The sequence below is a fragment of the Pectinophora gossypiella genome, chromosome 17 (assembly GCF_024362695.1).
Source record: "Pectinophora gossypiella chromosome 17, ilPecGoss1.1, whole genome shotgun sequence".
Lineage (NCBI taxonomy): Eukaryota > Metazoa > Arthropoda > Insecta > Lepidoptera > Gelechiidae > Pectinophora > Pectinophora gossypiella.
Genome location: NC_065420.1, coordinates 4,504,314 through 4,519,583, shown reverse-complemented (window position 1 = coordinate 4,519,583; position 15,270 = coordinate 4,504,314). Strand labels below are relative to the sequence as shown.

At 38.1% G+C, this 15,270-nt stretch overlaps 1 protein-coding gene across 1 annotated transcript in view; it reads left to right on the top strand.

Moving 5' to 3' along the window:
* Positions 1–14,351, top strand: part of LOC126374415 (YLP motif-containing protein 1-like) — a 61,660-nt gene extending 47,309 nt beyond the window's left edge. The window contains exons 4-5 of the mRNA XM_050021059.1: positions 5,112–5,222; positions 11,311–14,351. Of these exons, the coding sequence (XP_049877016.1) occupies positions 5,112–5,222; positions 11,311–11,503 (304 nt within the window). The 3' untranslated portion in view covers positions 11,504–14,351. The remainder of the gene's footprint in view (positions 1–5,111; positions 5,223–11,310) is intronic.
* Positions 14,352–15,270: the final 919 nt, after the last annotated feature.

The following is a 15,270-nucleotide window of genomic DNA, read 5'->3' as shown; positions in this document are numbered from 1 at the left end:
GGATCACAGCAACTACGATTAATATATTTCGCATTGTGACTTATCATTTTATGGCTATAAAGACCCGGATACGTGGTAATTTTCTCCGGTCCATAAAAACTAAGATGATTTTATCAAAAATACCTAAAAAAACATTCAAAATTTTAATTACAGCAATTTTTATAATATTATCGGCAATTAATAACGACTGTAGGTCTGTAAATAACGATTATTTTTATTTTATCCATTTCTTGGAAGCAAAAAGCCTGGTATTAATTACCTAATATTGTGTAGTGATCATATTTGTTTTGTTACTTTGACAAACGTCACTTGTTTCTTGCCATACCACCTTACAAATAAAAAATAAACCAGGGATGAACGTGAACGAAAAATATCAGTAGGTAATATTTTACACTTTCAATCGTCTCATCCGCCTAAAACCACTGCAGTTGCAGACTGTGACTGTACTTATAGGAAAATAAACTATAAGAAAAGCCACGACACTTAAAAAACAAAATATTATTACTTAAGTACAATTTAGTGATTCAATTCATTTATTTTAGAAGCCCTAATAACTGCACAACCCATGTGTATACATATGGGTTTCATAATTTTAGTTCACATAGTAAACTTATTGTCGCTTAAAGCAATGAAGCAACTTATATGTTTTTAGCTAGGGCATACCTCGCATCTCAGCTTATATGGGAATGGCCTCGGCACCTTCGAAGCGTGGCAAAGCGATCGTATACTACTAGATTTTAGAACACTACTAGGGTTGCCGATTCGATTTAAGGTGGATGGCCTAGGGCGACGGTAGAGGGCAAATAGTTATCGTCGGCCAGACACATCATCTGACCTCTCCTTCAGTCGTATCGGTTTTCCATTCCACTGAAGCAAGGAGGGGTAAGACGAGTGTGTGCGCCTGCGTTTTGCGCGAACGTCTGCGCACCTTAACACTATCAAGGTCAGAACGTCTAATGACGTTTCGATTCAAAGTTGTCATACTCTCATACTACCTATTATGAACCATCAATGACCCATATGGTCTCTGTCCGCGAAAGGGTTAATATATCCTACGTACCTGACCGCTTCCGTTTGCTCATCATTTCAAAAGTCCTGCCTGAAAAGTAAATAACCTTTTTTGACGTGATTTGCTGCAGATGGCATTAACTAACTGGCTGCATATACAGGGTGTTAGGAACATCGTAACGAAAAAAAAAAATGGAACGCCTATTTGATTGTACTAAAAACGATGGTGGGTGTTTTTCTTGTCGCAAATGTTTAATTAAGATTTTGAATTTTTACTGTGCCGCAATGTAAGTCGAACAACGCGGCACACAGACGTTAAACCTACGCACGGCTACGTTACGCGTGCGTGCGTGATACGATGTTGTATCTAGGTAGGAGTTTTCATTCTCTTGTATTTAGATGCTTAGTGGTGCAACGTTTAAAAATGTTGAGTTTGTTGAAGTAGAACACCTACTGCCACGATTTTTCACGCACGGTACCTACCTACCAGTTATTAAAACGTTCCTAACTTATTAACAATAAAAACCCTACTCTTGCCTTACCTTAATTGTTATTCCTTCGGATGAAGTACCTAGGTAGGTACCCTAGAACATGTGACGTCACGTAGGTATGCAACATCGCGTTTCCTCCGCGGTAGGTAGGTATCACACGCACTCACAAACACAACACCTTGCTCTTTAATAAACATCAACAATCTTCCATACTTTTGTGCAGTAAATGGTCTATGATCTATCATCATAGTCGACACTACTCATTTACAGAATAAAACAAACACAAAACACTCACAAACACGAAAAAAATATCCTCGAAAAACATCACGCGATTCGGGTCAAGCTTAGTATTCGACTGAGCGGAAGCGCGCGGCGGCGTTAGCGCAAAGCATCAAAGGCGCGCCGACGACGCGCCGGCCGCGGCCGAGTCGAGCCGACGACTAGACAGAGAGAGAGAAGTATGTTTATGGTGCAAGTGACAGAGAAAGAAATAGTATCTGTTCGTATGCCTACTTTATTGGCGAGCGTTGCCCTTGACCCGTGCGCCGGCTATTCACCTGCGCATAGCTGAATTGTAGATACGTTATTATTATTATTGATGACATTGATCAAATTTAATAATTAGTAATTTTTATTTGTTTATTTTAAATGTGCGTTCTATGCAGCTTAAAACACAATATGGGACTGAAAAAAATCTATTTTTTTTATGAATTTTGCGACAGGAAACTTCACTTGATACCTATCAACTCAAAGAAATACCTAGTATCTGTTCGTAATGCCTACTTTATTGGCGCGCGTTGCCCTTGATCCGTGAGGCTATTCACGTCCGAGTATCCATCAAGACAGATCAAACAAGTCCTAACTCGGAGGTCTTGCGTCCCAGGATCCTTTAATTATGTCTTAGAACCTTCTTGGCCTATGTGGTCCAGTGGTTGAGCGATGGGATGCGGAGGGTCCGGGTTCGTATTCCGGTGGGGACATATCACAAAAATCTGTTTATAAGGTCTTTGGTTGGGACGTTACAGGCTGATCACCTGATTGTCCGAAAGTAAAATGATCCGTGCTTCGGAAGGTACGTTAAGTCGTTGCTCCCGTCTACTAGGTACTTATGTAAGCACGTAGCCGTTACATGAATATTGTACACAGAACAGGATAGGTTTAATTAGTTCTTTACTGATGATTTAACAATGAGATTTAAAACACGAATAACTTAGTATGTACTTAGTACCTCGGTACCAACATGTAACAAGAATAATAAGATCACTCCTCTCGGACAATTTTTTTCTTTGAACATGCCGACAATGCCTACGCGGCGGAGTTGCCGAACTATCGATAGGTAGATTATCAATTGTTGAACTTGAAAATTGTCTAAACTATCGAAAGTAGTGATAGTACATTTAGATCGATACTAGCGATAGTACCGATAGGTCTTGCTTTGTAACAATAATGGGTATTGATCTAAAAGATCTATCGATAGGTACCTACTATTGGTTTTTTTTTAACTAGGTATCGATAGAATATCGATAGGCAACACTCTGGCGGAGTGTCCGCCCAATTCTAGACGCGATCTCGCTCGATTTTTGTGTAGCGAAGTTTTGCGTAGGTACTTACATACTAAGTTGGTGGATGGTTGACATAGTAGGTAACTAATTACCTAATCTGTGGTGGTTGTGTTAGTTGGTTGTTAGTTATTCTAATGACAACAAAGAATACAATTATTTACTGTTTCAACTGTTTTAGGTAGATAATGGCCCCGATTCCTATGTGAATCGAATCAAAAAGGTATCTCGCTGGTATGCAAACCGTTTGACGTGTGCTGTCAACTTAATTCTGTCGGTTGTTTTAGATTTCTGCTTAAAATTGACGTGTATTCCATAAATTTTATGCCTGTTGATTATCCGTCCATTTAAGAATAAGAATAAAATAAATTTATTATTTACGATAGACAGAGAAAGAAATAGGATCGGTTCGTAGTGCCTACTTTGTAGGCCGCGCCGCCGCCGCGCCGCCGCCGCGCCGCCGCCGGCGTGCGGCGCGGGGCGCGCGGAGCGGGGCGTGCGGCGCGGGGCGCGCGGAGCGGGGCGTGCGGAGCGGGGCGCGCGGCGCGCGGTGCGTGTGGCCGTTGACCCGTTCGAGCAGCTGTTGTCTCCATTACATCGAAAATTTTCGATAATTTGTCATTATTGTTTTTTTTATTGAAATTTGGGTTCTATGTAGCTAAAAGCACAATATGGAATTGAAAATAATTAAAAACAAAACTCAAAATTTCATGAATTTTGCGACGGAAAATTCCACTAGATATTAACTCAAAATCATGGTCTGAATCATCCCTCTCAGTATTCGTTACGATGTCACTAACACCCAGTATAAATAAGGAGCGCTGAGGTGTCTCACCCGGTACAAAAATTAAGACAACAGGCCTGAGGGGAAAGAAAGATAGAAACATTTATTATTATTATATAGGTGCCCAGTTGGACGCGAACCTCGGCACAGGCGAAGAATCGACCCGAGCCCCTCGATAGACAATAATCAGACAGAAAAGCGGTAACCCTAAAGACATCTGTATTGAAGCAATACGTATACGATAGTAATTTAATAGGTATTATGTTACTAGATTAGTTCTATAGTGTAAAACTGGTTAGGCTTGAATGGTTTTACAATATGCTAAGATTATTCTAACTGGCAAATTACTTATCATGCGCATATTGGCGAAAGGATTGTGTTATTTGAAGGTTTTTGGAATAATTAGCCATTCTGTTGTATGAATGTGTGCGGCTACTGAATGATAGTTGAATACAATACAAATACTCTTTATTGCAAATAAATAAACATCACAAACAATAAGGGAAAGTCCAGGCCGCGTTTCTCTAAAAAAATATAGATGGCGCTGTATTTTTAAAGTGATAATTACTTACATGAAACCTCATGAAATAAGAAGTCAACAATGTACAGCGCCATCTGTGTTACAATACAATACAAATACACTTTATTGCACCAAAATAAAAAGAAATAATTACAAAAAGACTCTTAACTAAGTACATGGCAAATGGCGGCCTTATCGCTTAAAGCGATTTACATACATCTTACCAATAAATACATGCAAATAAATATATAACATATAAATATAAGTATATACCTAACCTATATATCTACAACCTATATAACAGACATACAACATAAACAGCCTATATACGTCCTACTGCTGGGCACAGGCCTCCCCTCAATCAACCGGAGGGGGTATGGAGCATACTCCACCACGCTGCTCCACTGCGGGTTGGTGGAGACAACTTATATATTGTATTGTTTTTGGGGACCCTGGCTTGGAAAGTCCCTCATCGGGATATGGTCATGAGCTTGTTATGTCACACCGCGGACACTTCATACAAAAATTCTCGTTTTACACATACACTACACATTGATGTTATCGTACACGCGCAGCTGTGTGTGTGATGTTTGACGCCCATACGATTGAGGATTAAAGTAAAACCGATGGGGGGTGAGGTAAATCTAGCTCAGCCGCTGGCGGGGAGCGGAAAGTTGCCGTTCTATACATAGTATTATTCCTTATTCTATGGTTATGTTGACTACATATGCTGTTTCTCCATATTCCAGGTTCGGTGATGAAGACGAGCTGGTGACGGGCAGCCCGGCAATGCAGCCGCCCACCCCGCGCCCCGCCATGCCTACCATGAGGCCCTATCTACCGCCGGTCATGACTTCCAGGTAAATATCAATAAAATAGGAAAATTAAGTGAAAAGAAAAAAGTAAAGTTACTTAGGTAAATAGGAGAAATACAATGTTTTCTAAAAGTTTGCTAACATAGGTACCACCGTGGCTATCTTCTGAACATCACTATATCAAATACTACCTGTCGAATTTAAATAGTATTAGGCAAGGAACTCGGTGGCGCAGCGGTTAACGCGCTCGGTCTGCGATTGTTGAAGTAAAGCAACTTTCGCAAAGGCCGGTCATTGGATGGGTGACCACAAAAAAAATAAAAGTTTTCATCTCGAGCTCCTCCGTGCTTCGGAAGGCACGTTAAGCCGTTGGTCCCGGCTGCATTAGCAGTCGTTAATAACCATCTATCCGCACTGGGCCCGCGTGATGGTTTAAGGCCCGATCTCCCTACCCATCCATAGGGAAGGGCCGTGCCCCAGCAGTGGGGACGTTAATGGGCTGATGATGAGGCAAGGAACCGACAAAAATAAAGCTTGCCGAAATTCCCCTTTGTGCAATTCGTGGCTGACTTTGCAATTTTTTGCTAAAATAATTTGTGTCTTACTGATAATAGCATAATTCCGATATGTCAGTTAGCGACATCAACGACGAATAATGGAGTTATTCCAATTTCTAACTACTTATACTAAGTATATCTTAAATCTAGGCAACCATGCATTCTAGAAACTTTTTATAAAATGTAGGTAACCTAATACGGTTAGCTTGGGAATAAAATATGTGAGCTTTCATTTAATTTTTATTCCACTAGATAACTGATGGGCAGGATATATATTTTATTATACCGTATCGTGGACTTTTATAATTCGTAGCAAAAAAATAATATAAATTTCCACAATACAAATTCGTCTAATATTTGAATTTTATCAAACATCATTGTTAATTCTATTTTCAAATATATTTTTTATTTTTCTTTTTTTGACGTGACTTATTGTAGATAAATTTGCCGCAGATGGCATTAACTACTTGACCGGACGAATATTTTCAAATGTAGCTACGAGTGATTTTTATTAAACTAGTTACCTATAATTGCATTATATGTACTATTATAATAATTAACAGTAAACATGTTTATAACATAAGACGACCTAGAGCCTTAAATATCACATTTATCATTAAAATCTGAAGTCTAAATTAGATAATTACTTAATTTATCAGATTTCTAAAATGGAAAATACCACTGCTTCCTAATGCAGTCAGACACAAAAAGTCATATTTCTAGGTCGTTCAGACTTCAAAATTAAAGATCTAATTTTAGAAACTGTTGTTTGAAATAATAACACCAGTTTTTTAAGTTTATGAGCGCTACAAAAAGTATACGAGTAAAATGCAAATATAGATCTAATTTTGGCAATTGTTTTTAACTAAATGTGCGCTATTTACATAACATTATGTAGCTTTATGTTGGATTATATTGAAATAGGTTTATTGGTTCCTCAGACTCTACATCCCAAGTAGGTAATCGTAGAAGAATCGTCAAGAAACAAGCGTGATTAACGTCTACTAAGAACATGACCGGATCTACCTATGGGCTGATTGGGCTGCAGCCCAGGGCACCGGGGTTACAAGGGGCCTCCAGATCCCGCTAAAAAGTAGACCATAATTTGAAAAAAAAAAAAATGTCTGTTAAAATATTTTTTGCTATTAGTTGAGTATTAAGATAGGCCCCCAAGCAGTTTCAGCCCAGGGCCTCACAAATTCACGATCCGGCCATGACTAAGAAGTAGAATTACATATTACCAGTTATGTGCCGTTCTATAGTTTTCTCCGACCAAGTAGCTATATTGTATATTGCTTTCTAAGATTAATTGCTTCGATGTGGCCATTTTAACCCCTCTGTATACTTACCGGATTAGAGCCCTTAGCGCTCCTAAATTGTCCGACTAAGTAGTTAATGCCATCTGCGGCAAATCACTTTAGGCTACCAATTCATCGTCTATTAAGTAATACGTCTATACATACCGTAATCTTGGTCGACATGTAGTTAGTTACCTTCCTACGTCAATATAAAAATATTTTTCCTGTAACAACTATTAATGTTAATCGTTTCTAATAAAATCAAGCATAGGAACATACCATAAACATAGGTAATGTCCGTGTAATAGGTATTTTAATTAACATAACATAAAATAGCTTCACGCCTGTATCCCCGAAGGGGTAGGCCGAGGTGTATAGTATTACACCACAAGCGAGAAATCCTAGAAAACATTTGATATAGAATAGAAATACTTTATTATAAAAGTTCGCCACACACACAAAAAAGACAATTACATCATATAAAATTTCCACTAAACATACATACATACATAAACTCACGCCCGTAATCCCTAACGAGGTGGGCAGAGCCACAAGTAATCAAAGACAACTTGCAGCCACTGTCGTAAGCTGGATAATTATGATAAACCTTATACTGATAAGGGATCAGCCTATCGCCCATAACATTAGTCCATCATGTTAGAGGACACAATCCCACTAAACAGTTACTTATAAAAAAAGCAAGACGGATGGTTGTCGAAATGATCATAAGGTGTTGGACGTCCTGAGATAAAAGGGCCTCCCTCAGCACAAGTCACGGCGTGAACCATGACGGTGATATTATGTGGACCCTGTTGGGTGAGGCACAAACATCAATTGACAGACATGAATGAGGTACTTTCCCAGCTGTGTTCCCCAAATATAATATATATGGCGTTGTCGAGATTTACCGTGATAATTACGTGTTTTCTTATTACTCGAGTAGGTACATAATTATTTAAAAATACAATGTAATGGCAGAAACATATATTATGTAAACATAATTATTGCTTTGATATTTGGATCACATTATGTATAGAATTACGTTGCTATCTATATTGCTTTTCTTTATTTTGATCAGAATAATAATGGGTGGAAAATGTAATTGTGCCTGGGTGTAAGTAAATAAAAAAGGTCATCTTTATCTTAAAAAAAAAAACAAAGATGCATATGTCTGTTATCCATGAAATTAGAAGGTTAAACGAAGGAAAATCTGTACAGCGCCATCTATATTGTTTTTGAGGAAAGTTGCTTGTAAAGTACCTCATTCATAAAGTCGAATTCAGTGGGTAGAATCTGAGCTGTAATTCGAACCCGTAATAGTATGACGTCACGTGTCCTCTGAACTTTAATAGTGGCCCCGATTCCTGCAGACACCGCCTAATTTTATTTTAGGTTATATCCGTCATTTTCGTATCCGTCGAAAAGGAAAGGGACGGATGATTCACAGCTCTTAATTTTAGGAAGAATGAGTAAATGAATGAATAACCCGGGCGAATCAAAAGGCACGTCGCTGGTATGCAATCCGTTTGACGTGCTGTCTACTTAACTGTGTCGGGTTATTGACTGATGTAAAATGTTTAGACGGTTGGTTTAGATTTGTGCTTAAAATTGACGTGTGTTCCATAAATTTTATGCTTGTCGATTACCCGTCCCTTTCCTTTTCGGCGGATAAGAAAATGACAGATATAACTTAAAATAAAATTAGATGGTATTTACAGGAATTAGCACCATTGTCTGTAATCTACCGCTTTAATTCCATAATTACTTGGTAACTGTTTATGCAATAACTATTTAAAACGTACCTACTGGCTAGGGATACCTACTGAGTAGGTACTTAAGTGTAGTTGCTTCTCAGCAAAGAGGTATTATGCGAACATTAAGTACTCCTATATCCGAGAAATGCGTGTGACAGGCTCAATTTCCCTACAGGTTTAAAGGTCGCAATCGCTTCTATAAAAAAACAAGGCCTGTCAATTATTTTTTTATTTTATTTTTAATATAATTTAATCACGGCACTGGTTGGGTACTGGCAACTTGTCAATAATTTCAAATAGACATTCTTAAAAAAGTATAAGTACACTCGAATACTTATTGATATTTTTTGTACATCTCATCATCTATGTTTAATGTGAACGAACTTTAACGAGCTCTCGAGAAGCAGGATTAGACTTTTATTAAAGTAATTAAGTACGTGTCTTCCATACTTACTTAAATAAGTACCTGTAAATATTTTTTGCACCACCATACATTACTCTCCCACGAATCAGTATTCAAGCTGTTTTTATTGTTTATTTAAACAGACAATTGTAAAATGTTCAACACATAAGCATTGCAAAAACTTAGGCAATCATGCTGTTAAGAATTGGTGTATGTATATACATACAAACATAAACTCACGCCTATTTAATAACGGGGTAAGCAGAGACTATGGAATTCCATTTGCTTCGATCCTGACACACTTCTCATGCTTCTTTAGAGTCGGGTTATCCAGATAAATAAATATTTATGTTATTTCTACCTCATTTTGAAGGCTTGATCGAACCGATATAATATAAATTTAAAATATGTATAATATGGATAAAATTATTATATCGATTTGACTCCTCCAATATTATTTCCAAACTGTCTTAACTTACAATAGGCAATAATGGAAAGGTTACCTATTATCTTTTGCCAATAGGTAAAGTCTTGCCTTAAGGCAAAGAAACTTATATAATTCAGGACATAATATTACCTCACATGTCAGTTAAATATCGTCCCAATTAATATCGAAGATATTTCGTAGTAATTGACGACTATATTACATTAGACTAATCGAGTAAAAGATCTACTCATAGCCACAAGCTATGATAGCGCGAGCAATAATAAATAGTTTCAATATCTACTTGCTTAATTATGATAAAAGGTCAACTTGATTTACAAAATGTAAACATATGTAATTACACGTTACGTTATAATTATAGCTAAGGAGCTCGGTGGCGCAGCGGTTAACGCGCTCGGTCTGCGATTGTTGAAGTAAAGCAACTTTCGCAAAGGCCGCTCATTGGATGGGTGACCACAAAAAAATGTTTTCATCTCGAGCTCCTCCGTGCTTCGGAAGGCACGTTAAGCCGTTGGTCCCGGCTGCATTAGGAGTCGTTAATAACCATCAATCCGCACTGGGCCCGCGTTATAGTTTAAGGCCCGTTCTCCCTATCCATCCATAGGGAAGGCCCGTGCCCCAGCGGAGACGTTAATGGGCTGATGATGATGAATAAATGAGCCCTATGCAAACGGATTATGTCCTCTTCAACATTATAAACTACTTATTAATATGTCTACTTACTTAAACAATATTTTCCGCCTCGGCAAAAACATAACATGAACTGCCCCGTAGCATGCAGCCCGCATATTAGTACGCGACACGACAAATTAACGCACGGTCATAGTTACGTGATAAATAAACCGATTATATTATTTCATTTATCGAATCACGCTATTAGTATGGATGTGCTTAAGGTAATGTTTGAACAGAAATACCAGCGTATTACCCACACACCTTTTGACAGCAATTTTGTATAAATTACCAATTATTTAGTTAGATAATTCTACAGTTTAAACGATCGTAGCTTCGGGCTGGTAGTTTTTATACCTAGCGGGTGATTCTATGTTTTTCTGCGAAGATTCCCACTTTAAATTGAACAATTATATTATTTTATTATATTACCGATACGAGAACGTAGGTATATATTCATAAACTTAGTCATTAGTTTAGATCCCTCACTTAAATAGGTACTCAGGTATTAAAAAAATTAACCCCTACCCTACCCTTAAGGTAACCCTTTTTACGCTTAAACTGCTAAACCAATTTATATGAAATTTAGTATGGAGATAGATTAAGACCTAGGGAAGAACGTAGGATACATTTTATCCCGCAAATCACCTTCTAATGGGATAAAAAGGAACCGAAGGCCACGCTGTTGTCTTAAATTTGGTACCGGATGACAGCTCTCAGCGCTCCCCATTTATCCCATCAAGTATAAACCCAACCGTAAACCCAACTCATCTGCTTATAGTCAATAAGACTGATCATACATACATAAATAGCCTATATATGTCCCACTGCTGGGCACAGTCCTCCCATCAATCAACCGGAGGGGGTATGGAGCATACTCCACCACGCTACTCCCCTGCGGACAAAAAAAAACCTAGTAACCGGGACCAACGGCTTAACTACAACAGCTTGGCTTTATTATTATCTACAATATTACCATATACTTACACCACCTATTCTTCCAGACCGACACCAATGACGTGGGACGGAGCAGCATCAGACGCGATGCCGACGCGGTTCCCGCTGCGACCCAACATGAACCCTGCTTACACCACCGCCATCACCCTCATCGACCAGATCGGATACAAGATCATGAGGACCACCGAGCTGGTCACCGATATACTGAGGAATACTGTGAGGGCTGTAGTCGGACGGTAGACTGAGTCGTGTAGTCTGTAGTTTTAAGGAGTGGATCTTAGAGTGGTATTGCTGGTTTTTAAACCTCCCAAAGCATAGAATAAACAATACTACAAGTATAGAAGGGACACTCCGTCCTGTAAGTCACGGGACATCCGAATTGCGTAGCCCTATGCGGAGAACGCGTGATTTGCATCTTAGTAGAAAGAGGTTGGAAAAGCCCTAACGCGCATTTTGTATGAGAACCGCTGTCGCCAGTTCAATCCTCTGGGTGAGAGCTTTTCTATTTAATTCTGCCTCAAGTATGTACATGCTAGCCACTAGGCAATGTTACCTTCATTTAGACGCAGCGACCGATATTAGACCAGAAAAATACTTAACACTTTATCTAAACCGTCGATAACCCAAACCGTAAAGTTTTTAGTTGGTACGAACACCGTAGAAAATCGACCTGCGAAATCGAAGTGGGCTTTATAAAAACCGAGGTTTAATACCTTAATTTAATTCCATACAAAAGGTTACATTTTTCTTCCGTTCCACTTACACCTAAACGTAACATGATCAGTGACACATCTGTCGTCTCTTTCGTACTAATATGTTTACCTGTTAGTGCGTAAGAGACGAGTGTATAAACGGGCAATCTACCCGGCGCTCCCCATTTGTCCGGCCAAGTAGTTAATGCCATCTGCGGCAAATCTACAATAAGTAATGTCAAAAAAAGGTTCAACCCCGCTCTCTCTTAGGCGATTCTCACACAGCCCCGCATGATGCCACGTAGCGCGTGGACGCGTGTTCTTCCGTTGCTTGTAAGTATCTCCGTTTGTATAGAAAACACGCACGGTCTAACACACAGAAAATGCATCCGCATGAACGCGCGTGGATGGAGGTACTGCAAACAGATAACTCTACGATAGCTCTATTGCTTCTGAAATTCCATAGTCACTTTATGGGAAATATGTATCATTATTTTTCGTAAGATACTGCATACAAAAGTATTTTTTGATAAATAGCCGGTCGTATACTAAAGTTTTCAACTTTCCTGTGATAAGGAGGGATCTCCTTGCATGATCGTCGATATTTAATTTGTTGCTCTACAGATTATAATACACAAGACGACCTTTTAATATACTATCGCGGAGCTCCGTGGGTCATAAAGTTTGCGGACGAGTGGAGTGCAAAGTTGAAGTATGAATTATTTGCTGGCGGTTCGCGCTCACTTGGGCCTTCCAATCTCCCTCTTCTATTCCGTGGTTCGAATCACAGCTCGGGCTGTAAAGAATTTGAATTCTTGTGTGGATCGTAGATATTTGATATCACGTGGTTTCCAGGGTTTGATGATAAGCACGCCCTGTTACAAGAGGCTTAAACATAGCTGGATATGTCACCTCTGCCTATAGCCTCTGGCTTTCAGTTTACCCTTTACTTGTGTTATTATTTTATATACTTAGACAATAATATAGGTACCTACAACAACATACAGGATACAACATATAGCACATATACAACATATAGGATACATCAACATTTTATTAGTTGCACATTACAAATTTACCCACGTTTAGACATAATCGTGACTTGTCTACCTATTTGCCTACTTTTGACATTAAAATAACCTGTTGCAGTTCGTACTAAAATTCTCGTAAATCCGCAATCAAATCGATTTATTTGCCATAAATCATATTGATCTTGTAATTCTAATAAAGAAGATTGTTACTCAAGCTGCAGTAAACGGGGCATAGAGCCTCGTTCCTTCTAGATTACATTTTGACATGACTTATTGTAGCATTAACTACTTGATCGGACAAATGGCTCACCCATTTTTGTGGAGCGTAATGTGTCCCGGAGGCTTCGGGAAATATGGGTGGCCGTGGTCTTAGCTTGCTTATTGGAGAATCCATTCACATGAAAAGTGAAATTACAAAGGATACGTAATTTACACGACATAGGAGAATGTTCTTCATTTCATACTAACGCTCACCAAGTCACTCCATACAAAAATCACATTTTTACATTCTTACTACCTTATTCCTTAGCAGCTTACGACCATTTAGGTAAGACTAAAGTAAGAACCAGAGGGGGTGAGGTCGGCGCCCGATACATTTGGTGCGGGGCGGAAAGTTACCATTCTATACGTAGTATTACTCTGTTCTATGCCTAATCTGTACTAAGGACTGAGTAAAAACTTGCCTCCCACTCTAATGTACACTTAAGGCTTGCTCAATCAAGATATTGTAGATGTAGACAATGGATTGAGAACTCGTGAGATTTTAACATACGTACGTAATTAATTAATTTTATTTAGCGGGAAAATACCACCGACTCGGGAATTCAAAAGATTTTGATAAATTCAACCTTAATTTTTAAGATGTTGGATTATAATCCCTTGGGAAATGTCTTTTTCTTTATTCAAGAGAAATTAATACGTGATAATACCCACAGAAAGTACCTACTTACTAAAATGCCTACCTCAATAGAGATTATGGGCGGGGATTACGGTTTTTTATGCATTATCTGTGGTTATTGTGTCGTAAGTATTGATTGACAATAAACATATCTGTTGTATCTCTACATTTGCGTAAAGCGAAAATGTTCAAAATTTTTGAAGGTATTTTTATCGACTTCTTATATCGGAATCTCTTAGAGTAAGATTATTTTTATCTACGAATTTATTTTTTAAGTGTTAAATTATTTATATGCCTAGGAACATTTATCCATACTGTGCCTAAATAAGAATTTAAGAAAATTATTAATTACAATGTTGTAAATAATTTCCTATCGAATGGAAAACAGATATTTGTAGAATAAGAAACTACTTATTAAGTATAATATTTTTTTATAGTCACGACAATAAATATTTTATACGAATAATGGTAAATTTTTCATTCAACCCTGCCTGACAGACATTAAAGGGTCGAGAAAAACAGAATACTTGAATATAAATAAATTCCCTGAAGCGTAAGTTAGACAGATGTCTGTCTATTCGTCAGATTCTTAGTTGAAAATAAGGGAGAAAACAAAGAAAGCAAGCATTTCTTCAGGATCAAAAGTCATGTAAGTACTTATTCGAATAAATCTTCGAATCGCTTCACCCTTCACCTTTCTTCAAGGCACCACGGCGGGATGTGTCACAATGATGTATAATACAAATTCCTATTACTGTTTCATTTTACTACATAATAAAAAAATAAACTTAATCTACTCTTAAAATATTACATACGAACACAGCTTAAAAATACGCCTGATAAAATATTAAATGCAATGTATTATTATCAAAACAAAGAAATAATTGTAGCAGGCGCAATGAAATGTTCTTTTTTGTATTTCTTTATTCAGGGAGTACCTTTTTTGACGTGACTTATAGATTTGCCGCAAATGGCATTAACTACTTGGCCGGAGAGAGTATCATGTCTTGGCATTATTATTACTAAACAAATAGCGTTGTTAATGGGTCTGAAAATGTAATAGATTTTTCTCTCTCGCCGGCTATTATCGCATCGAATTCTTAATAATGAAATGTATTGTAATGTAGTTAAATTATGAAACATCATATTTGCTTCTATGCTGTTCTGGGAGCAAATAAAAAACATAGAAAACGTTCAGCTGCTTGTCGTCCCGGGCATGTCGTAAAAACCGACAGAGGGATTGTGTCATCTAACATGATGGACTAATGTTATGGGCGATAGGCTGATCCCTTATTACCATAAGGTACATCATATCCAGCTTTACGACATCGCATCAACAGTGGCTGCAAGTTGTCTTTGATTACTTGTGGCTCTGCCCACCCCATT